Below are 24739 nucleotides of genomic sequence, written 5' to 3'. Positions count from 1 at the left end.
TCTGTAAAGTGAACGCTGCTTATTAGACCCACTAGCTGGTCATTCTACCTTCTACTTAGCTGGAACCATTTTAGCTGGTGGCTTGGATTCCATAAGCTTTTCATGGTTATTTCCATAAACACAGTGCCTGTGCTGTCCAGTATCATCCCTCTTGACAGAATTTTCAAAGCAAGATCAAGATTTCTGGTTTGCAGAGATCACTTTCCATAAAAGCCAGAGGTCTGCCAAGGTTTGCACACTGTAGCTCAGATCAGAATTTGGTGGAAGATTTTGTCGATCACAAAAAATTGAGAGAAACAAGGACAAATTGTTGACAAGCGAAACAGGCAAATTGTTATTGCCAAGCTATTCCCCATCATCTCTGAAAGGCCATGGAGAATGGCAGAGGTGCCCGAGGACTGGGGCAAAGCCAATGTCACTCCAGTCTTCAAAAAGGGCAAGAAGGAGGACCCGGGAAACTACAGGTCAGTCGGCCTCACCTCCATCCCTGGAAAGGTGGTGGAACAGCTCATCCCGGAGGTCACCTCAAAGCATGTGGAGGAAAAGGAGGTTATCAGGGGTAGTCAACACGGATTCACCAAGGGGAGCTCATGCCTGACCAGCCTGATAGCCTCCTTTGATGGAATGGCTAGCTGGGTTGATGAGGGGAGAGCGGTGGCTGTTGTCTACGTTGACCTCAGCAAGGCTTTTGGCACTGTCTCCCACAACACGCTCACAGGTAAGCTCGGCAGCGCGGGTTAGAGGAGCGGGCAGTGAGGTGGGCTGAGAACTGGCTGAACGGCAGAGCTCGGGGGGCTGTGACCAGCGGCGCAGGGTCGCGCTGGAGGCCTGTGGCCAGCGGTGTCCCCAGGGGTCAGTGCTGGGCCCAGCCTTGTTCAACTCCTTCACCAGTGACCTGGGTGGAGGGGCAGAGCGCGCCCTCAGCACCTTTGCTGGTGACACCAAACGGGGAGGAGCGGCTGCCCCCCCAGAGGCTGCGCTGCCCTTCAGCGAGACCTGGGCAGGCTGGAGAGCTGGCGCAGAGGGACACGGGGAAGTGCCACCAAGGCCAGCGTAGGGTCCTGCCCAGGGAGGGACGGCCCCACGCAGCAGCACAGGCTGGGGCTGCCCTGCTGGGGGGCAGCTCTGCGGGGAAGGGACTGGGCTGCTGGGGGACAGCAGGGTGCCCACGAGCCAGCAGTGTGCCCCGGTGGCCAAGGGGCCAGCGGTGCCCTGGGGTGTACGAGGAGGAGCGTGGCGGCAGGTGGGGGGAGGTGACCCTCCCCTCTGCTCTGCCCTGGTGAGGCCGCAGCTGGAGCCATGCCCAGTGCTGGGCTCCCCGGTTCCAGACAAGGAACTATGGGAGAGGGTCCAGTGAGGGGCTACAGAGATGATGAGGGGACTGAAGCGTCTCCCTGATGACAAAAGGCTGGGAGAGCCGGGGCTGCCCGGCCTGGCGAGGAGAAGGCTGAGAGGGATCTTCTCCACGCACACAAACACCTGACTGGGGTGTCAGGGGGACGGGGCCAGGCTCTTGGCTGTGGTGCCCAGCGACAGGGCAGGGGGCAGCGGGCACAAACTGGGACACAGGCAGCTCCAGCTGGGTGTGAGGAAGAACTTCCTTCCCTGGAGGGTGGCAGAGCCCTGGCACAGGCTGCCAGAGGGGCTGTGGAGTCTCCTTCCCTGGAGACATCCCAAACCCACCCAGACGTGACTGTGCAGCCTGCTGGAGGGGACCCTGCTGTGGCAGGGGTTGGGCTGGGTGGTCTCTGAGGTCCCTTCCTGTTGCGACGGAGGGAAGACACAGTCACTCAATATGAGTGATCAGCAGACTTCGTTTATTGTACCTTACAGTCACCTTTTATGCCTTCTTATAATTAGCTCATACATATTACAAAAGTTAAGCTCATTATTGGTTAGTTGCCTAAATACCAAGCCCACCTCTAGTTTCTCTTCTGTAGTTTTCTGTTCCCACCTGCAACATTCTTTTCCCACCAAAATCTTCCTGTTATTGTGTAACAAGGACAGCCAAAGACAGTGTATTTTGCTTTACTTCAGATAAGCTGAGAGCGATGTGCATTTTTGTCCAGCCAGCTGGACTATGTCTATGTGACCCTTTTCAGCTAGCCAGTTATCCACACCTTCCAGCCCTGACATCCTGTGAAACTGATGCAGACTCTGCTGTAATGGTGCTTGCTATTGGTATATAAGTAACTGTTTATGCCATGAAACGGAAGTAATTGAATAAGGTAGCCTTAAGACTGTGGCAATAAATGCTATATAAGGAAAAAAAAAAGTCACTTACCAGAAACTCCCCCCGATACATACACTGCTATGGTGACTGCCATTGCAAATCCGACTGATATCGTCATGGGTCCACCATGGGCTCCTCGGCTAAGGACAGCCTGTCCCACACACCCACATCCAAGTGCCTGTATTTTGAAAGAGCAAATGTAAAACCATGAGTGTGTCTGTCAAATGTTATCAGTTAGTTGCAATGCCTGCTGCTGTCCAGATATAGCTGAAAACGTTATTAAATATTGAAACAATGCTCAGATTTAATATTGTTGGCACGTATGCCATTGTTGCCTTTGCTGCAGTGAACATTTGCTCTTTATTTTCCCCTGCTCTGTGACCAGGGACAATGTCTGTTAATAAGGACCTCTCTCTCCCCAGAAAACAGCTTTCAAGTACAATGATGGCATACAGGTCGGAACTTGGAGCCTAAACAAGATCTCACAGTCTCTACAACAAAGTGAGGAGGGAATTAATTCTATGTGGTAAGTCTTCAGTTCCAGACTGTAGTTCTAAGCAATGAAAAAACTGTTATAAAAATCATGAAAGATAGTTCAAAATGCTTTTAATGTTTAATGTTGAAATTCTGACAACTTTCTGGAGATTAGAGTGTGTGTTACTGTTATGCTGCCTTGATGTCATATATTGCTCTATCAAAATATTTCACTGGCTCTGCAGCTTGAACAATTAGTTGAAGCGGGGATACCTGAATAATTCACATTGGGGAATTCTCAATGGATTTAAACTAGCTTCCATTTTGTGTTGGTTCCCCTCAGAATGAAATTCAGCAATACATTTAAATGTATGCTTGCGATCATGTTTATTCAGTTCTAAAGCTTCTGCTTAGCTTCAAGCATATGTTTAGGTCCTATTAAAGTGGGTAGGAAAGCTTTTCAAAGGTACAACAGGCCTTTAGTTTAAGATAACTAGCTGATCTGTTTCTGCCAGAAATCAATTTTTGTCTTTGAAAATCTCCTTTTAAAATACATGCTTAAGTGCTTTTACTGAATAAGGACCCAACACTGTAAGATATTAAGTACTATCTATAGTATAAAACTTTTACTTCTCTGCAACTCTAAGTGATCTGAATCAAATCATAACATTTCTGGGATGTGACTAGATTTATCTTGAGCAACCTTAATTACTTTTATGTTAAATTGGGGATAGATATATTTATATTATATTTCTCCTTTGGTACATGTGAATCTGATTTATTTTTTTTCTTCCTATAAAAGTGTTCCATCTTAGCCAATGCAGTTACTTTGGGTAATCTCCTTGCTTTGCTTTACTGATCTGCCATTACTGCGTGTCACCAATGACTGTATTGCAAATATTCTTCCTAACTATGCATATTTGAATACATAAAATATAGGTTTTAGATGTGCTTATTTTCAGTTGCAAGGCAGTTGCATTCAGAAACTGCGAAGTAATGGGAAAATCTCTCCTGCCTTAGAAATAGATGGTACTAAAAAGATGTGGTGATTGAGGTTTAACAAGCAAGTCCTGATAGAATAGGTGCAATTTAAACAGGCAAACTCATACTTTTGTTTCGATTATTTCCCCAAGGGTTTTAACTAATACAAAAATGTGACAGAAAAGCTCTCAATAAAATTACACTCTTAACCAGCTTTGCAATGCAGATGGAGTTTCTGTTATAAAAGTGCCCTGAGACTGTGTCATATACCCAGGTGCAGTTCTTGCCTTGAGGTCATAATCATGCAAGCAAACAAAACATTGTCTGGTGCCAAAGTGTTACAGCTGTCAGATTACGTAAGGGTAGGGTGGTGTTAGATAGCAGTAGTTCATTGGACTGTATAATTGAAAGTTACAAGACATATTCCGAGCTGCAGTGAACTGCTGTGCGATGAATGACATATGCTTACGTTAGGCGTTCTCATTGCTATTAGTTCTATATACCTAGCAATTCAAATGGTAAGCACAAATGCACCTACAGATATTAAACCAAAATGAAATACCTTGTAGTTGTTTGCAGCTGAAATGACAGGATTTTTTAAAACTTCATATGAGACAATTCTAGGCATCATGTATTTATATGCTTATTTAACGTGGAAAGAATGGGTATGCAGGAAGTTTAAGATGAAGGCACAGTTCTAAAGGAGGTAGAATTAGAAAGCTCTAGCCTTCATTTTTCAGACTTCTCAAAGGGAGTGTGCCAGAAATTGCGCTGAGTAAGATTTCGTGAAGATATGGCTCAGACGTGGAACAAATTTAAGTAGGCTGGTCTGGGGGCCTGTGTACACTGGGGTGCAATTTGCATTCAGGCAAGCAGGTAGATCTACATGTATGCACTTGTGTTCTGAAATGGCATCGGCAAGGTTTTGCAGATTCCAAGAAAAGGCCATTCTTTTGAAAATATTACCCTTCCTGTAAGGACAAAGAGAAAACAGGAGTGGCAAAGAAAGGTATAGAAAAGGATAAGGGACAGTAACACACTTGTGTATATCAACTACGAATTCAGAAAAGGGAAGGAAATAACAGAGGGAGGCTGTGGCTTCCCTTCTCCGATTACCAGAACTGAGGAGAATCATAGAGAAACAGCTGTATGGTCCTCTTGCAAAATAGCTTCTGCTCTGCAGGTCATAGGGAAATATGCAACTCCAGATGCTCCATTTTTGTGCTAACCAGTCTCAGAAAGCTTGGTCTACAAACAAGAAGGGATACAAACCAGCCTGAACACAGCTGCACTGGCTTCTTGCTTGGTGGAGGCTGGTAAAGGACTGCCTGCTCATGCGCAATGAATGAACGCTACTGCAGGCATTGTCAGCGTATGCCTGCTCTGGGATGGGGAACCTGGGAACTGAACTCACACATCTGAACCATGTCACGATAATATTTTCTCCATCTGCCGTCATTTTAAGATGGAGAGAAAAAAACTTTCTCATACCTACTGCTGCTAGGTTGACATAACTGGAAACTATCACCCAATCATGTAATTACATGAACAGCAATTTAATACTCTGTGAATCTTTGCTCGGCTGAGCTAAGACCAAATAGATCATCAAGTTGTAAATAAATAGTCTAAGTTTCTAGGCCAAGCTCAGCTATCAGCTGCACCCCCACAAACTCATTGACGGAAGCACATGGAGTCAATGAGAGTTTAATTTACAGTAGAATATAGCCAGATCTCTTTATCTTACCTTGTTTTATCTTATGTTACCAAGTTTTCATTTTAGCAGTTGTCTATAGCTAGATCTACTTAAATTTATTGGAGTAGCTTTAGTACTGACCTTTTTGTTCACAAAGTAATTGGATTACTGTTGTAAATAATGTGTTTGGGTGTGGAATAGCTGTCTGCACGGTCTCTGCCAAAAAACTTGCTTCATAGATGTTTAGATTCTTCTCTTTGTCTTGAGTAACAAAGCTAATGTTAGGAAAGAAAAACAACTGGCCTCCAATGAGCATAAAGTCCTGTTACTCCCTGGAAGCTTGCAGAACTTTTATCTCTGTCCCACTTATCGGAGAGACTAAAGATCATTTTGCCTCCATCTGTGCTATTTGCAGGATTTTTGCAAATGCTTGTAATAGCATTTTTTGGTGTAAATAGGTTTTCCTGCAAGATCCGAATCCAGAACTTTAGGGAATCTATTTTTCTACATGGCCTGTAAAGCTTTAGACATCTTAAAGCAGAATGCTTATATATATATATGTATATATAAGAAAGCCCCTTCTTATCAAACAGGTCTAGTGGTAGTGTGCATTCATAGCCATACATTCTTACTGTAACATTAAAGCAGCAGCCGAGCCTCCTGTGATTTAGTGGCGTGGAGACGATGAGGTGTGTTTTGCTGTGCCTTGTACCCTGCCAGGCGGTGGGTAGTCACATACCTACAGTGGGGTACCACGGATGCCCCTGCAGGCAGGGCACAGCCTCAATGGCTGCACAACTGCTGATGCTCTACATGAATACAAGAGTTGATGTGCTATAAGGAATACAGAGTCAGGAGTTATAAAAAAATCTGATGGTAATTATAAGCCGTATAATTGCAATGAGGAAAAACTAGAAAAATAGTTCAGAACTTCCGGTTTAGTCAGTTTTCAGGATAGAACAGTACTTAAACAACAAACAGCTAATTACGAAGAACCTCCAAGGATCCCTCCACCAATTCACAATTTTCTGTAAGGGTGCCTTTGTTCAGGCAAGGCACCAACGCTGCCCCTTTCCCATGCCACGCTCACACCAGTGTTCTCCTACTGTTCCCCAGACAGGTGTTTCAAGCTCGCCTGTGACTTCTCCACTCCCCTTTTCCAGAATGGATGGGCTACAGTACCGCTCTGGAAGAGTCAGAGAGTCCTTTGGGGGTTGGGAAAGGTGGTTGTATTTGCTCTTCACGGTAGGTAGGGATCTCTTTGACCAAAACTGCCTATAAAAATATTAGAGGGTTGTTTATGATTTACTGTAGTCATGAATGGTTCCCCCTGTGCCCCATTAATATTTCCATTTACAGTTAGTTTGGGTGCTGCTTATAGAGGTATAAATAAACTTTTCAGATAACAAGCTGATTTCTAAATTATTTAGAAAGCAAGTCTGCTTAAGAATGTATCTATTATGTTTCATAATAATGTGTTTTATAAAGAATTAGAAACTCTTCCCATGCAGAGCCATATTTTTGCTATGTTTGTGTATTATGTAGGGCCTTAATTCAGACTGGGCTTCCAAGCATTCTTTCAATGGGGATGGTGATGCTAACAGCAACAAAAATAGAGACATGTTAGATCTACTAAAACCCAAGGCTTTAGCTCTGCAAGAATTCAGGTTGCAGGAAGCTCCTGTTCTTCCAGGAAAGAGCAATCTTCATCTAATTTAATACTGAATATTTGCTATCTTTTGTTAAAGCAGATAGCACTTAAGATTTTTAAGGCGAGATAAAAATGCAGCTTGCTGGTCAAGTAATTTTTAAATACTTTAAAAGCACATGGCTCTTATTTTATCGTTAATTAAATATTTTGGTGGGGCAGAGAGGATTTCTGTATATCACAATTTAATCAAACTTGGAGTAATAAAAAAATCACTATTTCCATTCTCCTGATGATCTGGGACACAACCAATATCCTCTTGGGTTCGAATGGAATTCCCTTTATTTTTTTCTGACTTGCTAATAAAATAAGGGTTTGAAAAAAAACCCTTCTCATTTAGTTAATTAAATAGTATAGATATAAGCCTTAAAATTATTGCCGTTTTGAAACAATTTTTTTAATGACAGAAATCATTACTACATGGAGATAAGAATGTAAATTTAATAAGGCTTTGGATGAATTGTTATATAAAGCTTCTAAAACATATAAAGATCTGGTTCAAATTGTTCTGTGGGAAAACATACAGTGAAAATATTGAGGGAGAGACTATGCTGTGTTATATAAACTGATGCTTTTAAATTTTTATTACTGCTTTTGGACATGCAATAGGAGACAAATAAAAGCTTGAAATCACCTAGAGAGAATGCAAAGGTCTGCATTCTCTCATATGTTATTATGATTAATATTGCACTCTTCATCCTGAGATGCTAAAACACTTTTCTTTCCTGAATTATATAGGGCAACTGGCTTGAGTCAGTATCTTCAGTGACGATTATTTTCTTTTTTTACTAAGTTATAGAAATTCAGGAGAGAAAGGAAATTAAACATTTCATATTCAGATACAAACATTCAGGAGTGAAATGTGGCCCCTTGCAAAGGGACTAGGAAGAAGAGGCTAAGCAAGGGAAGAAAATCTTGCCTAGCAGCTTCTTGAGAACAAAAAGAGCCTATTCAGGTGCTGGTTCCCTCCTGGGTTACTAATTCGTTCCTGAGCTGAGGTGTGCTTCTCTGCTTTGCTTCCTACAACAACTGAAAAGTTTAAAATCTTTCTAAACTCTTATTAAAATGCATTTAGTGTCTGTAATGGTGCTCCGGGAATTGTACCATTCAGAGTGCAGGAGCAGGCGTTGCAGCTGCTGAGAGAGGTTTGCTGTCCTCTCTTATGAGTACAAGGGTACGTGTATCTTTTCTTCTACTCCTCCCTTTGGGTGCAGGAACAGGGTGGCTGGATCTTTGCTGTGCCCTTATGGTTGGAGGTGCACAGTTATGAGAAAGCCTCAGTATGTTCTCTTCCTAAGCTGTTTTCTATTGGTGGAAAAAAAAGCAGAATGCCTTTAGTAGTAAAGAAACCTTGGAGGAATGGGTTAGAGGAGCTGAGTCAAATTTGCCTTTAAACCAGACCACAGGTTGGGGAGCTCCTTGGAATTCACTTTCAGCCAGAATGGTTTATTGAAGCGTTGAGATCACAAAGATATAAACTCACTGTATGGCACGAAATGCATTTATTATCTTTTATACTGTTCTCCAGCTGTTTATGACAGTTTTTAAATGTTATTACTTTTATAACTTTTTTTTTTATTTGGTGAAACTTTTGAAAAAACAGCCTGTAAATTTGTGTCTCTAAAACATAAATTCAAGTTCTGCAGTTGCAGTTGTATGTTGGAAAGATGCAAGTCTTCTGTGAGGCTCAGGGAAAGTACCTATACTTCAGTCCTATAGATGCAAATTTTTGGGAAAAAAGTGAATCTACAGAAAGGTCTTAGAAAATTAAGTTCAACTTACTGGAACCTCTTGGTTAAACAACAAGAGCTGAGTTATGTGTTGGGGCTGATGTTGCAAAGATGAAGATAATTCTCTTTTAAAACTTTCACATAACACAGAACATCTGAGTCACCTGAAAGTTTAAAATGTCATATACTGGAAAACTTAAGTTTGTATTGAAAACAAAAGCTTTCCTGTGACTTTTCAGAATTATTTGCTGTAATAGACATTTCAGGGTAAAAGAACAATTAGGTCACTTTCCTTTCAGTTCTTTCACACTGCTAACTATGCAGCTGAATTGAAGAATGACTTCAGGGAAGCAGAACTGTTGACTAGAAAAAAAGAATTATTTTCATTTGATAATCGTAAAATTATAAAAATAATACCAGTGTGCAAGAACACCTCCTTAACCTCAGCATCATGAAGGGGTCTTCACTACCACTTTGACTTCTGCTTGCAATGCTGATTTAATTAGTTGCAAGAAGGAGGAAGAGTTCTTATATCTTCAGGAGAATCATTAGCAAAATTTCATGCCTTCAAAATATATGCAACTGGTACAACTTCAGAAAAAGAAAGGACTCTGAGTTGGTGACGACAGGGAAAGGAAGCATCTTATTCCCATAGAATGAGCAGGTTTGGTCTGGAAGTGCAGGATTAATTTCTATCACATTAGATTTATGAGTGACTTCTATTATTTATTGGTCGTACTGTAGTATTGCTGCTAGAGACCCTAATGTATGGAACTCTGACATAGGAGTCGCTTCTCAGAGTGCAAACATTGCTAAAGCCCATGGTATTTGTAGTGTTACATAGCATTCTAAAAGCTGTTGAGTGACACATCAAAATACCAATTATAAATGAGTTTGAATAACCTTTTTTTGTCTAGCTTTAACAAGCTTCAGTTCACTGTTTAAGAGTTAATTATACAAAATTCTGTACTCTGGGAAATTCATTACTGATGGCAAACGAGGTAGCCGTTAGAAGCTACTGCTATTTAATTTCCTACTTTAAACAAGACTTGCTGTAAGCAATTTCATCCTATACAAAGAGTCTCCCTTTCACAAAAAATTAGAACATGGAATTTATCTTTGTGTAAAATTTCTAAGTAGTAATTTTGTATTAAATGCTAAACACTTATTTAAGGTATAAATTATCAAAAGCTACATTTGCTTTCATGTAATACGTAATGAGGATTCCGATGCATGTTTGGAATAAGGGATATATTTTACTGTACAGTATTGTAATTAAAATGCATTGGAATGGAAGGCCACGAAGACAGATATAGAAAAGTTGTTTAATTTTTAATTGTCTGGACTGAGCAAACCCATGGAATGTCATACTTAAAGATTTTTTTCAGGCAAGACTAAACTCTGCAACAAAGCAGGAGTGATAACTTACATGATTAAGTGGTCAGCATATGAAAAAAAGACAAAAAGGTTTTGATGAGCAAAAGATAAGCATCCTTCCTTCTCATTAGTTGGTCTATTTGCAGCGTGGGGTGTCATGCATTCAATTCATGCTCATGCACTGCATCCTCTACGCACACACAAGCATCTGCTTCAAGTGGGAGTTTTGGGAGAGGCTCCCCACCTCCAGCTGGAGACCAAGCTTTTGGATAAGAATACATATACTACCCACTTGTCTATATATGCTAATTGGAAACCTCTGTTGTCCTTCAGCAAGGAAGCACACACTGCTCTGTACTCGGGAGATACTGGCTCCTGTGCAGCTCCTTTCTGGGAAACTGTGCAGTCAGATGCTCTTTTCAGTGAAAATGAACTACAAACTACGTTAGGTGAGCAGTAGCCGGTAAAGGAAGCCACATGGCCCATTTGGCATCTGTTTTTGGAACTGTTCCAATTCAGATATACTTAATAGCATAAACCAGAGTAAATCCCATTTTGTTTGAGAGCAATGCAGCCAAGTTCCAAAGGGGAAATGTGGAGAGAAGTGTGAGTAAAAGCAGAGAGGCAGTTGGATAGGTGAGTTCCAGCCAGATTCACTGAAAAGTCACGTAAACCATCCATCTGATGCAGCATGGCTTCTTGAGCCCTCTGTGCTGGCACCCAGGTGTTGTCCCCCAGAGTGAGCCACAGGAGCTGCAACAGGGAACACCCTGAACCAGGAGACATGCTGGAGAACACAAAGAGAGCTCCAGAGAGGTTGCCCCAGCCGTAGAAGGCAGAGGCAGTGCCAGAGGCTGGGAATTGTGTATGCACCCTGGCCTTGCACCCACCACAGTCCAAACGGGCGGCTGTTCTCCCACCTCAGGGACCTGTTGCACAGGTGTAGCCCAGTCCCACACGTTGGTTCCAAACACAGCGTAAAATCCACACTACTCCTTAACCATTTTCTGGAAAACAGTTGTATCCTTTTGAAATAGTAATTGACAACTTTATGGGTAGGTTGTGGGTTTTGTGGATATTTATTCTAGCTTACAAATGGCGCAATTATACTTTGTAGGCTGGGGGTTTACCATGTGACAGCAGCCAGGTAAATACAAGAAATGGGCAGGAGTTTCCAAATCATTTGCGAATACAAATACCCAGCATAATGCAAGCTCGTCATTGCCCATACATGCAAATGTAACTTAGTTATGTTAAAACTACATCACTTCATTCTTTTTACAGAAATCACGTAAGAGGTGAAGTGCAACATTTTCTTGGCTTGCTGGAACCTTATAAAGTGAATATGATATAGTTCAGGATAGTAACCAAAACCATGTGCAATTTGCATTTGGTTATGGACTGACATTTTGGGTTTTCTGCCCCAGTTCCTGTTCCAGAGTGTAATTAGAGAAGCTGTGCTATGCCTTGGGGAACAATTCAAGGCTTGATACTGAAAGAAATATTTGTTATCCCAGCAGAACAGGTCTAATCACCAGCAGGGTTACCCGGACAGGCGATAGCAGCAGCTGCTCTGGATACCATCGGATCTGCCTTTACAGCGGGACACCTCCAGGTTCCTAGAGCTTAGTGTTTCTCACTGAACCCTCAGAGGTTGAAATCAGGTGCTTTGATAAGCAGTGAGAGGGGCTCACACAGGCAATACCTTTATTATCAAGTTATGCAGCGCAAGCAGCTGGTTCAGAGAACCTGACTATGGACATCTCAGGAGGGATTACTTGGGACCGCCTCCAGTGTGATCCATTGGACTGAGCATCCATTAAGGGTCAGCCCATTTGCTGTGATTCTGGAGCTCACCTTCCACTTCAGTTTCATCTGAAAAGAATTCAGCTTACGTGCTGAGACCATGCAGCAAGGCAAACCACAGCATATTGAGTCAGGATGACCAAGAGATGTTATCCAACCTGTATACCCAGTGACTCTCACGGCCTGTTGCCTCAAATCTGTTCAACACTGCAGGCAGAGCCCTTCTCGCCCCCAGGTGAAGGCTTGGTTTTTGCCTGATGAGTGATTTCACTTTCTAGGTGTCCTGAAATCAATCTTACAGTTGGTAGATTTTCTGGTTTGAAAAATAATGTTGCAAGGCTTGAGAGTTACCAAAGATGGCAGTTCAAGCTCTTAGTAGTATATGGTCTGTGATGTTGTCGTCCAGAAAAAAATAGAAATAGGTTGTTTGGAGGGACAGAATTTCACCCAGCAAACTTCCAGAGGTGCTAGATTTGTCACAGATTTAGGTACAGACAGTTAGCGCTGGCTTCCAGACAGAGCCTGTGGGTAACAGAAGGGTTTGTCTCTGCCTTGCTCCCTGGTGCGGGTGCTCCCCACAGGCTGTAAAACCCATCAGTGACATGAAATGGCTTTCGGGAAAGATCTGAAGCAATGGTGCTCTAGGCTGTGAACTCTTGTCTCACTTTCACTTTGTAACAGGATTAAGACATAGCAATAAAGCTATCACTTCTTTTGCATCCATGCTGTTTGTTTTTCAAGGATTTCTGCCCTCTGGCTTACTAGGGTGCCCCCTTCATTAGCTCCAATTTAAGTTAAAGGTTTAATATTTATCTGTTCTTAAAGAGAAAGTACTTACTAGCTGACAGAGCCAAAAAGCAATAGCAATAAATAACAGCAGAAAAGTCAGTTTCTTCATGATAAACCCTTTGTCCTGGCACTAACTTGTGCAATCTAAACACAAATTGAAGGATCCAAGCACTAAGAACGCTGCAGTTTAATCCACATGAGGCTCTGCTCTGCTTTAAGCTAAGGCTGGAACTAGAAAGGGTAAGATAGAATTGGGAAACTCAGATTATCAACAACAATCTTGTAGTTTGCTTTCTACTATATTCATGTGGTAAATATACAAGAAAATAGGCTCTGGGTTTGCATTTCCTTCTAGTCTTAAATACTTAATGTCTTAGACATTAAATAATAGCGTATGTGGTCTAATCTGCACTTTCGTAAGTCTTCTTTGCTTGCTTAATTGTATTAATGGAAAGAGGAGGATGATCTTGTGGTGAGGACAGTGTACTGGAAGTCAGGTGATCTGGGTTATATTCAGACTTCTGCCACAGGCTTCCTGTGCAGTCTGCTGTAATCAGGTTTGCTAATATATAAAATGAAGATAATGACATTTCCCCTCCTTAGCAGGGTGTTTTGACACTTAATTCATTAATGTTTGTAAAGTGCTTTGTGCTCCTTGCTTCTAAATGTGCCCCTTACTGTAATAATGTCTTATGGATGGTATTAAATTTGAGAATAATGTTACTTTACTGCCTGTGCACGTCAGTTGGCTGAAGTGTAGTAAAGACCATTATTTTCATGTATTTTATGAGCTACTGGAATATTTCAGATGACTTACTTGAAATTTAGCTAATATAGTTACAGTTATAAAATATACTTTGTCAGTATTATGCCATGCCTGCTTCTTATTTTTTTTCTGTCCTTTCGCTGTGATGAAATATTTAGCAATAAGCAAGACTGCCTTGTTCAGACTAAAGGAAGGAAGAAAGAGTTTGGCATAAATACTGTAGCTGCTTGGCTTCCAGCTCTGCTACAGAGTCTACCCTGGTAAATCACAGGGTAGAGCTCTGTGTCCCAGTGTAAAATGCACAGAAAAAATGAGCAAGAAATTAGGTTAAAAAAACCCTGCCAATATGAAAATGGGGAGTTTTGGTATTTAGCTAAATTATAGCAATACTACAAGACCAACAACTGTATAATTTACATAGTGCAGTTAAAACCAAAACAAATAATAGTTAACTGGCATTGCCAAACCTTCAGAGATTTTGTAACTCCCAACAAATTCACTACAAATCACACAGCTAAATTTTTATATTGCACAAGAAAATAAGTCGGGTAAAATTCTCTTAATGTGCAACACTATGTTTGTTAAAGCAAATGGAAGTTACACATAGAAGTGAAAGTAGAAAAAACTGCTGATTTTTTTAAAAAACAAAAGCAAGATTATTATTAGCATTCATTGTGCATATCTGGATTTTTCAGAATGTGATAGTTCACAGAAATTCTGCTCCTGTATGAAATGAAATGCTTATCAGACAATTGTAATACATGAAGCTATCTGTTTTTAATAGCCAGTGATAATTACATCGGGTGAAGAAAGGAATTACAAACTTACCATAAATAGAAGCAATTCATTCAAGGCTGTACAATGTTTGTCAGGCAGTAACCACGCTGCTGGTACAGTACAAGAAAAAGCATACATGTCCCCTTGCATGCACTGTCCAACATTAGATTAGTAGGCAGAAAGGAAAGCAGCTGACACTTACTATCAATATAAAAGTTCCCAGGAATTCTGAGAGGGCTTCTTTAACCAAGCTGTTCTTCAAGGCAAATCTCTCCTTTAAACTCCTTTTGCTTTTCCGGCTCATTTTGGCTTCCTCTATTGCTCTGGTGCCCTAGTTACAAATATACACAAAATTTGTTCTGTAGTCGTCCCTGCTTCAGCTGAACTTTGACACTTTTACTTATACATTGAAATATGAGATTTCATCTTGTGCAGCCAGTGAAATCATCTGACTGCAGGCATTGACAGAACCAATTCAACATGCCCTAACAATTCATCATGAGTTTTCCATCCTGTGCCTTCTCTGAGTACACGTCTATTTATACTGGTTAGATAATACCAGTAAGTTTACAATCGGAACTCTTTTTTTTTTTCCCCCCTCTCTTGCAGAATAGATTCATTTTGGATAATCATTACCTTTCCTGCTATGTTACTTTTTTTTTTACTTTTTTTTTCTGGTAAACATGAAAAAAATGTTCCTGTCACACTGATCAGAAAGAAAAGCAAAAAGAGGAACCACAAATTAAGGAACCAAAATATCATTGCAAATTTCTCTCTGACCTAGATTGGGATTTAAACCACGCTACTATTGGCTGTCCCAAAACTTGTCAAGGGGAGGTTGTAAAAGAGTGAATGCATGTGAGAATGCTGTGCTCTACCCTGTAAACAAAAGTGCCTATCTTGTCACTCCTGAGGGATTTCAGTGGCTAATGAGGAATTGTACTTCAGTGTAGTATGTTGAATTTGTATATTCACTCATAATACTCTTTTTGGACTAAATGTCTTGATCTCTAGTGACCTGCCCTGTTTGCAAAAGAGCAAAGAGGCAGAATGAATTAGGAACACTTAATGAAATCTGCTACAGTCCAGTGCCTCCTTATAATGTGGTATAGGCAAGTGTGGCACCGAGTGACTGTATGCCTCCGATGCGTGTCACTTAAAAGTGCATAGGTGCTACAATATGAAGCATTATAATGCCGTTTTCCATGGTCTTAAGACATAAAGTTGGTGAATATCTTAAAGAATTGGGCCTCCTAGAGAAAAATACTACATTCTTCATCTCTTCAGCATTTTGAATGGTTTTATCAGATGCGATACTGATTTGACTAACATGCCGCCTGGTTGATTTACAAGTATTTTCTGTCATTTGACTTGACACCAAAACCTTAGCCCTGTTCTAGTAGATTCTTTTGGCATGTGTTGTAGGTGCTCGGTGCCTACCTCCTAAACCTCTTCCACCTTGGTGGTGAATATGCACTTAGGTCTGTCAGTACCGCTGTCTGCAGTGAGTAGGACAGAGCTTTACAGGACTGGCCAAATGCACCGCTTCTGTTACCCCACCAGTGCTCTTCCTTGCCTCAGCCTGGGACCTGGTGCATGTTCCCTGCAGCTGTAGTCACCACCACCAGTTTCATCCCCTACCTACCTGGTTTACCCCCTCCTCCCAATTTTAATCCTTAACCACTTTTCTGTGTCCTTTTACTCACCTTCCTCTACTTGTGCATTCAAACACCAGTCTGCCTTTAGCTGACGGAGGAAAGGCTGGCCTGCAGACAGCCACACAGCTGATGAATTATGAGGTGGCTGCAGCTGGACTGGTGCAGCCTGAGCCAGACTGAGCGCCCATGCAGCAGTGGGCATGCTCTGCTGCAGGAGAGCTGCAGGGCTGGTCTGTAGTGCAGGGCTGCACTTGCACAAACAGCTGGGAGCTGCCTCTGGGAAGCCCCTGAAAATAGCCCGTGTATGGCAGTTTGAAAACCTCTACCCTACACCACTGCAAAACATTACTGAGGACTTAATTATCACAGCATGTGAAAGTATATGCTTATTATGTCTGTGAGAGGAGTCTTTCAGAATTATGTATACAGTAGAACTGCGGGAGCATGCTTGGGAGGCCATTCATTACAGCAGGAACAAGATAAACCACTTCCTTTCTTCCAGGAAAATGATAAATAAGTATGTTTATAAAAGCAATTTTTAGTTGCTTGTCCATAGCAGGTCTTTTTCTTATGCAGATTCACGTCTCCCTTACAAAGTAGCATGCAGAGACCTCTTAGTTTAGTCTCGTAACAAGCGTGAAGGCATTCACACCAGCTAACAACAGGGCAGTAACTGGTCAGAGACAGAAACCCCTGCTCACTTGCCCGGATCACATTGCTTTCCTTATAACAATTTTCTGTCTTTACAGGGTGACACAACTATGTATATTTTACATTTGCTTTTTTTCAGCTCCTCTTCAATACTTTCTAGAAACCTATGATTTAATTCCATGAATAAGAACTGTGATGCTAAGTGTGACCAAAGGTCCTCAGCTCCATAACCAATTTCAAGCAGATACTCTAAGAAAGTGTAGAAGAACAGAGTACGTAGGGGATGATTGCTTCCTTGGTAAATCCTTCCAGCTTTTGAAAATCAGCAGTTTAAAGTCACTGCTGCACTTTGGAATAATTTTCAAATAGAAAAGGGGGCAGCACAGAAAATTTGAATTAAGTTTCTTCTTTTATTCATAAAGAGGTTCTAAAGAGACCCAAAATCTAACAGGTATGCACATAGCATTACAAGAAAGACAAGTAACATGTAAAGACAAACCCCATGAAAGCTTTGACCTTAATTACTAACCCATGTGAACCCTGTTCCATGTTACTGCCTTTTAGTCACATGCAATGGACCACCTGGTTGAACAATGGAAAGAAAATCCAGTGATGACTGTTTTCTCCTGGTCTCCCTCACCTGGGCCCTGTTCCCAGAGCCATAATGGTAAGGATACTGGCAGTGCCACCCGTAAGTATGGACAGCTGTGTCATCTGAGGGCAGAAAAGGCAGACATCCTTCAAAAACGGAGGTTGTACGTAAGCAAGGAGCGCAGAAAGAATATAAACTCTGTCATATTAAATGTTGAACCGCAACAGAGCTGACCAAAAAGATTCCAAGGTTTTGCCAAGAATGTGGAAGTAATAATATAAACTTTTCCAAATTCCATCACCAGAGGAGTCCTGCAAGAGAGTAAGTAAAGCTATAGAGGATGAAAATATAGAAGTAGCCTTCAAGGTGGCTAACTCCACAGCTAAAAAGCTAAAAGAATTATTTGCCTTGCTAAAGAACCAAATGCTAGGTGGGCTGAGCATGAGGAACTGTCCTAAAATGAATTGTCAGTAGGAAAGACTTCAAGAGAAATTGTTAAGTTAAACAGAAACTAGTTGCTGGAGCTGTGCAGTGTTTCCGCCAAAGAACTCGCATGTTCAGTTAGTGAAGTGCTAGTTTTTCACTGAACCTGATCCTAATGCCAGCAAATTAGAACATAGGAAACGTACCACTGATCCACTGGTCTTTCAAGAGTCCTCCAGGGGTGATCATGAGAACTACAAAACTGTCACTGTGACTGCTCTGCCAGGAAAATCAGATGAACTGGTGTAAAGAATAAAATCAATAGGCACACCAACACAGCTGATACACCGTAGAAGCATCAAATGTATTCTGCTAAGGGAGGTTATGCCTCGCAAATCTATTTGCATTCTTTGAAGACATCAAAAAGCATGTTGATATTATTGTTCATGCTTGAATGTGTGATCAGTGTAACCTTAGATTGCAAGACTAAGCCCTTGGGACCCTTACCCCAAGGCAATCTGGACTGAACTATTTCTTCTCTTCACCTGGATTCAAGCAGAGCCGGAATTCACACAGTGTATATAACCCAACCATTTTTATAGTAATCTTCACTCCTATAGAAATAGGAACGTAGAGAATAATACACATAGCTCCCACAGTTTAAATCCCATGGGTAAGAGTATATACTGTGCTGAATTTTTAACAGCACATTATTCAGAGTATCACATAAATTGTTATTACTGATGTAATAAAACCTAAACCAACACAGCTGGAGAGACCAAGGCTATAAATATACCATATATTTTTTTGTATTGTAATAATATGGGCCAAATTATTTTTAAGTCTAAATCTGCTGATTTTAGTTGAATTAGACAAAGCCTGAATGCGTACATCTACTGTAATTCATGTCCCTGGTCAAATGCCTCTGCCTAATTTATATTTATGTTTTCATACAGAAACTGCTGCGTGGTCCTTGCAGGACGTTCTCTGTTTTATGGGTTGATCCTGCTGCTGGGGAACTCAAAGGAAAAAAATTCAGGTGAGGAAGATCTGAGCCCACTGTAATTCTAAGCTTTTTGCGTACAGAAACCGCCATTTTCTTTAGTCCTTGTTTTTCTGGCCATCCCTCTGTCTCTGCTGCAGTCCCTGGTGAAGAAGTGCTCGGGGGGGGCACACATCTGTGGTGTGCAGCTGAGGTCTGGGGCGCCCACCTCGGGGGAGGGGCAGGGCACACAAGGTGACCCCTCAATAATGTCTTTGTTCTTCCTTCCCTGTTTCTGTGATCCTGGTCTCCAGATAAAACATTTCAGTCTAGATCATGAAATAAGATCAAGCCCACACCACGCAGGTGTGTTTCAGGCCTTTTCCCAGTAAGCTTTAAGGCCCGCTGCAAAGCTCATGGAGTCTGCCGCTGGTTGGTGATGCTGGTTTCAGGGAGAATTAAATTGGACTTTCCCTAAAGCAGGACCCAAAGCTTTTCTTTATTCTTGCTTGGCTGGGTACACCGTTGGGCCTCTGCATGCTGGTGTTACTACACGTATATACCTTACAGAGGGTTATATAGTTGCCAATAATAAATCTTAAGATTCATCGTACCGATGTGCCTGTGTATAACATAGGCCCTGAGAGTTTCCAAGCCCGTTTAACGCCCTGGCATTGTGGGGCACAGATAACATTCCACGCCGAAGGGCTCCGTGACGGGACTGTCAGTGCTGGCCAAGCGTGGAAGTGTCGGGGAAACGCTGTGCAGACGGTTCCATGCTCCGCCGTTATCTGCTGCCCAGGCTGTGCTTCCCGCTGACGGTGCTGGGTGCAGCTCCAGTAGAGGCTTATCTGGGGGCTACAGGACGGGCAGGTGTGACTTTCTGAATGCATCTGGAAAAAGACTCTTTCAGTACAAGAAGAGTTTTGCTTTTAAGGAGTAGATGGATTTAGTACAGAGAAATGCTTTGTTGCAGCCAGTTCCCTGCCCTTTTTTCTGCATGTTGCCTTTTCTCGAACAGTTCACATACACGAGAAATAAATATCAGTGAAGATTACTGACAGCATGTTCTTTTTAAAATAACTCTTTCAAAATCCTTATAAAAAGCCCTCAAAATGGAGCTCAGAATTTTAAATTCAGCTTTGCTATTAAAAACAAAAGATACCTTGGCAAATACGTCTACGCAGCATGAAGAAGACTTGAAAGTATAATGGGCTTTGCAGTGATCTAAGCCCTATGTTTTCTTAACCCGAATGGGATACGTTGTCAAAAGCTTTCATCTTTCTACAGGGCACAGATTCCCTATAGCAACAGGCCCTCTGAGCCTTATTATGGTCACCTGTAAGGCTGTGAAGAGCAGGAGATCTGAGCCTACCTAATTAATAAAAGAGATTTAACATGAAAGCCAAAGATAACGACAGATTTGACTCTGCTGGCACAGGAAGGCCAAGCGGCATGTTGGGCAAAGAGATGGAGCTGAACACGACACCCGGTTCGTGGTCCTGAAACCTAATTACCATCAGGAAAGTGAGAGTGTTTCCCGCACCTGACTCGCTGACCCACCTGCCTTCAGCTGTCTCCCACCCGACCGTGAGAGCTGCTGTTCCCGGCGCTTTGTCCCCTCTCCCGCAACAGGAGCGTTTGTTTTCCATCTGTGCTCCAAACACTCATCCCTCGTCCTTTAGCAGGTGAGGTGCCAGTCTGCCTATTTTTCATTCTTTTATTTCCCTTTCATTCATAACGATTCAGATTTGAAAGTCTAAATCATCTGCCTTTCCAGAAACATAAGCTTTGCTTCTGGGATTCCTTTTACATACTAAATAATACCAATATAGAAGATAAATTTATCTTGGGCTCCTGTATAAGTATATTGGATTGTCAGGCCCCATTCCTTTGGAACTCCCCAGTCAAGACTTTTTAATTGAAAAAAATTGTTCTGAGGTTCATAGCAGACCCTTTATAGGGTGTGCTTAGGAGCAGACCCAGGCAGCAATCTTTTGTTACTTCTATGCGGTATCTATATTCATTAAGGTAATGAAGCTATTAATTGAATATGTAAGTTCAGGTAATTAAATATAAGACTTATTTCTTTAGTTTAAAGGGTAATAATAAAAAATTTAAACTTGCAAACTAGATCACACATTTAGTGATGATAAATGTGATCTGGAAAGTGCAATATTCCAATATGAATTAGTTAATTGCATCCATTCATTAGGTGATATACATTAGCAGAGGGTCAATCCATTTGAGGTTTGATGTGTTTTACAAATAATAAATTCAAACAGGTAAATTGAAGAGACATTCAAAATAGAAAGGTGGTTTTTTATGTATTTAAATTCAGAATAGAACCCCTACAGGCAAGCGCCCTTTGCCTATAATGTGGCTGGCAGCGGCACGCCGCCTTTGCAGCCTGCTCCGAGGCACTGCCACGCGCTGCCCTGTGTTCTCCGTGGGAGGAGACGGGGCGATTTTGCTGAGACTGGGCTAAAGCACCCCACGGCTGTGAGGTGCTGTGCGCAGGGTGGTGACCAGCTGAGGAGCAGCTGGAGGGTGTCGGGAGGCCTGCAGACTGCAGCAGTGGCACCCCAGGCTCACTGCCCGGCCAAACCAGCCTCTGCACAACCCTCTGGTGAGGGACACATTGCATTTCGACTGTTGACTTAAACTATAATACTTGTTTTTGAAACGGTCCCAATTATAAAGTCAAACACTGATAGTCTTTCCAAGCATATTCTGCTTTGTCACTGTCACTGAATTATTTGTGGCTTGCTTAAATCCTTACATTTGAGTTGCAATTTAGGACTGAATTTACCATAGCAGCAATTAACAGTTCTACTGCCTATAAAATGGCCAGTGTCACAGGTAAGAAAACTGATCCATTTCATTAATTTTTAGTAAAAATTATGTGAAATCATTTCTTCATTAGCTCTTCCTGGATTTTCAGTAATAAAAATGGTTATTCTTGATATCAGCATTTATTTTATTTTTTACGTTAAAGATAGTGTAGAAATAAGGAAAATAAAAGTAGATGTATTTTGTTTCTTTCAAACTTAAATCCAGACTAATTCTTAAACAATTATTAATAAGATTTATAATATTAAGACAATTCATTGGGATACTTGAATAATTTCTGAAATAATATTTTTTAGGGTTATCATTGTATTGTGAGGGTTGCTTTACAGCTAATACTGCTTATGTGTATAACAGTATTTTTACTTTGGATGTATAAAATACCTCTGTCTGGAGCAGGGACTGATACCATCCTGCACACAATTCAAGGGCCATAATTCTTAAGAGATTTCAAACAGTGAGCCTCTTTCAGATCATCAGGCTTAGAGACATTTAGAGAATTGATTCAATTAACCTAGAGGAAAAAAGTGCTATAATGTGTGATTTATGTTTGCAGATAAATTAAAATACAAGTATCTCCTGAAGAGCATTTGCTGCCATCATGGTCAGTAATGAAAATAGCAGGCAATTAAAATAGGACACCTGAGGCTGAAGCTTTTACTGTATCTATCAGAAAATGAAGTTCAGATTCCTAAGTGGAAATCTGAGCTGAAAAATAACTTTGTAAAGTTTCAGTCGGTCCCTATTTTTCTTCCAAAAGTGATTTCTAAAGCACATGGGAAATAGGAAGGGACATTTCCTGAGGCAGGAGGCGAAGGGTACAGAGGAGTAAGCTCTCTCAATCAATACGGAATTTGTGTGAGGAACCAGGGATATCTTTGCTAAATGGTAGCAGGACTGCTGAGAGAAATACATAAAAAAACCTTACGAGTCAGATTGAAATAATTTTGGGGGCAGGTTTTGAAGTTGATCTTGAAATGAATCACTCGCAGTGTCTGTCAGAATGGTGTGATTCAGCTCCTTCACGTGTGTGACAAGGTGCTGGGAGCCCGGAGCTCACCAAGGAGCACCAGAAACATGCACAGGTCTGAAGTCGCAAGAGCGAAGAGCTTGTGTCGGGGGAGTTGCTGTAGCCACTGTCCGTTTCAGGGTGCACCAGTATATGCTTTGGCACAGCTGCTCTTCCTAAAAGAGGTTTTTGAGATAGAAATTATTTCACCCCGTCCTCTAGTTTTATGACTTCCTTTAGGCAATGGGGACGCAGTAGTACAGAGCAGAAAAATACCAGTGCTCTGACTGAACAGCTCAGGAATGCCTTAATTACATCTGCATTGTCTTCAACACCACAGCTCTGTCGTTTGCACCCTCTCCAGCTACCAAAGGTCCTGTTTCCATCAGGTGGTGCTGGTATAAGCAACGTTTATATCCTTGTCTAGAAGTAATACCAGGTGCTGGGGGCGGGTGGAGAAATTCAGCCTTGTTAACGAAACAAAGTTATTTCTTCAAATTATACATTCAGATTGGTCTGAATATAAAAATAAAACTCTTCAGGAATTATTTTGATCTTGGCTATATACTAGCCTAAATTCTAACACTGAAGTAAGGAACAGAGTCACTTGGTTGCTCTTCATTTTTTTGACAGCCATGTCTTCACCAAGTGAGAAGACGGTGGTATCTGTGTCATTACAGCCTGAAACAGAACATGTTTGTTTCCTGATTTGCTGCCTAAGTAGGAGTTTGTGGCACTTAGGGATGTGGTTTAGTGGTGGACTTGGCAGCGTTAGCTTTACGGTTGGACTTGATGATCTTAAAGGTCTTTTCCAACCTAAATGATTCTATGTGAGAGAAAATAAGAAAGTCTGACTTAATTGCCTGTTGATTTAGTACTGCCAATTCACACACACACACACACACACACAAAAGCCAACAAAAATCAACCTAGAAACTACAGGACTGCAGTAAGAGTAAGTGGTTTCTCTGCCCTTTGTAGGCGTTTAGGGACCACAGAACTTGGGCTGAACCTCTGGTCTTGTTTCTGTTCTTCCACCTCTTGGCAGTTGTTGGACTCCATTTTTTTTCTTTCACAAATTAATTGGTTTACTGATGTATTCATTGTTTTTACTTAGTTATTGTCCTTATGTCCAAGTCAATAAGGGTAGTAATCCCTTCCATGAAGAAATTGAATTAAATATTAGATGTTCACTTGCAGGATTTGAAGCCATGAGGTTTTGCTATCATAAAGCGGCCAGTGCTGGGCTGGTTCCTTGAAGCAGCTCACCGGGCTGGATCCAGAGTGTGCCCAGCTCACCGGGCTGGATCCTAAAGCGTGCCCAGCTCACCGGGCTGGATCCAGAGCGTGCCCAGCTCACCGGGCTGGATCCAGAGTGTGCCCAGCTCACTGGGCTGGATCCTAAAGCGTGCCCAGCTCACCGGGCTGGATCCAGAGTGTGCCCAGCTCACTGGGCTGGATCCTAAAGCGTGCCCAGCTCACCGGGCTGGATCCAGAGCGTGCCCAGCTCACCAGCTGGATCCAGAGCGTGCCCAGCACGGGGTTATGGACCTTGCTCCTAATTCTGTCTGGCAAAGCTACTGGTGTAAGCGACGAGAACCCTCCTGCGGCCCCGGCACTAAAGCCTACATCTCTGTCTTCCCAGATGGTGGAAAAGGAGCTTCGGCTGGTCACTGGCTGTTGGGAAGAGCGACAGCACAGGACCGCCACGTCCTTCTGGGGAGCCCAGTGAGGCTGGCTGCAGAGCAGGAGCCCGCAGCACGGTAAGTGCGGTGCCGGTCCCCCCTGGGGAAAGCCGGCCAGGCGTGGTTAGCCCAGGGGTGCTTGGCACCCACTGAGTTCGCAAAGTGAATTGCTTTTACATGTAAAGGGAGTGTGGTTTGTACCAAAAGTGGTTGGTGGAGGTTGCTTAAGCAGCTCCAGATTATGTGGGTTTGAACTGCGTCTCCACATGCACCGGAATCCCTTCTCACCCAAATCTCCTCAACTTTATTGACTTGATTTAATAATGAAACTGTTTCCTCCTTCCTGAAACTTCTTTAAATGCAGTCCCTTTCTAAAGGAGCACATCCCCACTCTGATTTATTTTAAAACAGCTTTTAGAAGGTGTCATCCTTGTGATGAAGTGTTAGGTCTAGGTTGCCAGTGTGCCATTAAAAATTGAATTTCTGACGTTTAAAAGTCTCACTCATCCCAAGTGTCACAGTTTGACGGCTCTGCATGTCACATTACAGCAGAGT

The 24739-nt window shown here is 42.1% G+C and overlaps 2 protein-coding genes across 3 annotated transcripts in view; one reads left to right on the top strand and one right to left on the bottom strand.

The window, feature by feature from the left end:
• AQP9 (aquaporin 9) overlaps positions 1 to 14874 on the bottom strand; it is a 29392-nt gene extending 14518 nt beyond the window's left edge. Inside the window, exons 1-2 of one of the 2 annotated variants that reach the window (XM_037393491.1) lie at positions 14537 to 14874; positions 2285 to 2411 (exon numbers count right to left, since the gene is read on the bottom strand). In XM_037393491.1, the coding sequence (XP_037249388.1) occupies positions 2285 to 2411; positions 14537 to 14638 (229 nt within the window). In that variant the 5' untranslated portion in view covers positions 14639 to 14874. Of the gene's footprint in view, positions 1 to 2284; positions 2412 to 14385 lie in introns of both variants that reach the window. The other variant, XM_037393492.1, reaches the window with a different exon arrangement.
• The window catches only part of ALDH1A2 (aldehyde dehydrogenase 1 family member A2), an 81892-nt gene continuing 59730 nt past the window's right edge, over positions 2578 to 24739 (top strand). The window contains exons 1-4 of the mRNA XM_037393488.1: positions 2578 to 2759; positions 17208 to 17310; positions 18615 to 18697; positions 24145 to 24262. Of these exons, the coding sequence (XP_037249385.1) occupies positions 17308 to 17310; positions 18615 to 18697; positions 24145 to 24262 (204 nt within the window). The 5' untranslated portion in view covers positions 2578 to 2759; positions 17208 to 17307. The remainder of the gene's footprint in view (positions 2760 to 17207; positions 17311 to 18614; positions 18698 to 24144; positions 24263 to 24739) is intronic.

The sequence above is a fragment of the Falco rusticolus genome, chromosome 7, assembly GCF_015220075.1.
Source record: "Falco rusticolus isolate bFalRus1 chromosome 7, bFalRus1.pri, whole genome shotgun sequence".
Taxonomy (NCBI): domain Eukaryota; kingdom Metazoa; phylum Chordata; class Aves; order Falconiformes; family Falconidae; genus Falco; species Falco rusticolus.
This window is presented reverse-complemented; position numbering and strand designations above follow the sequence as displayed.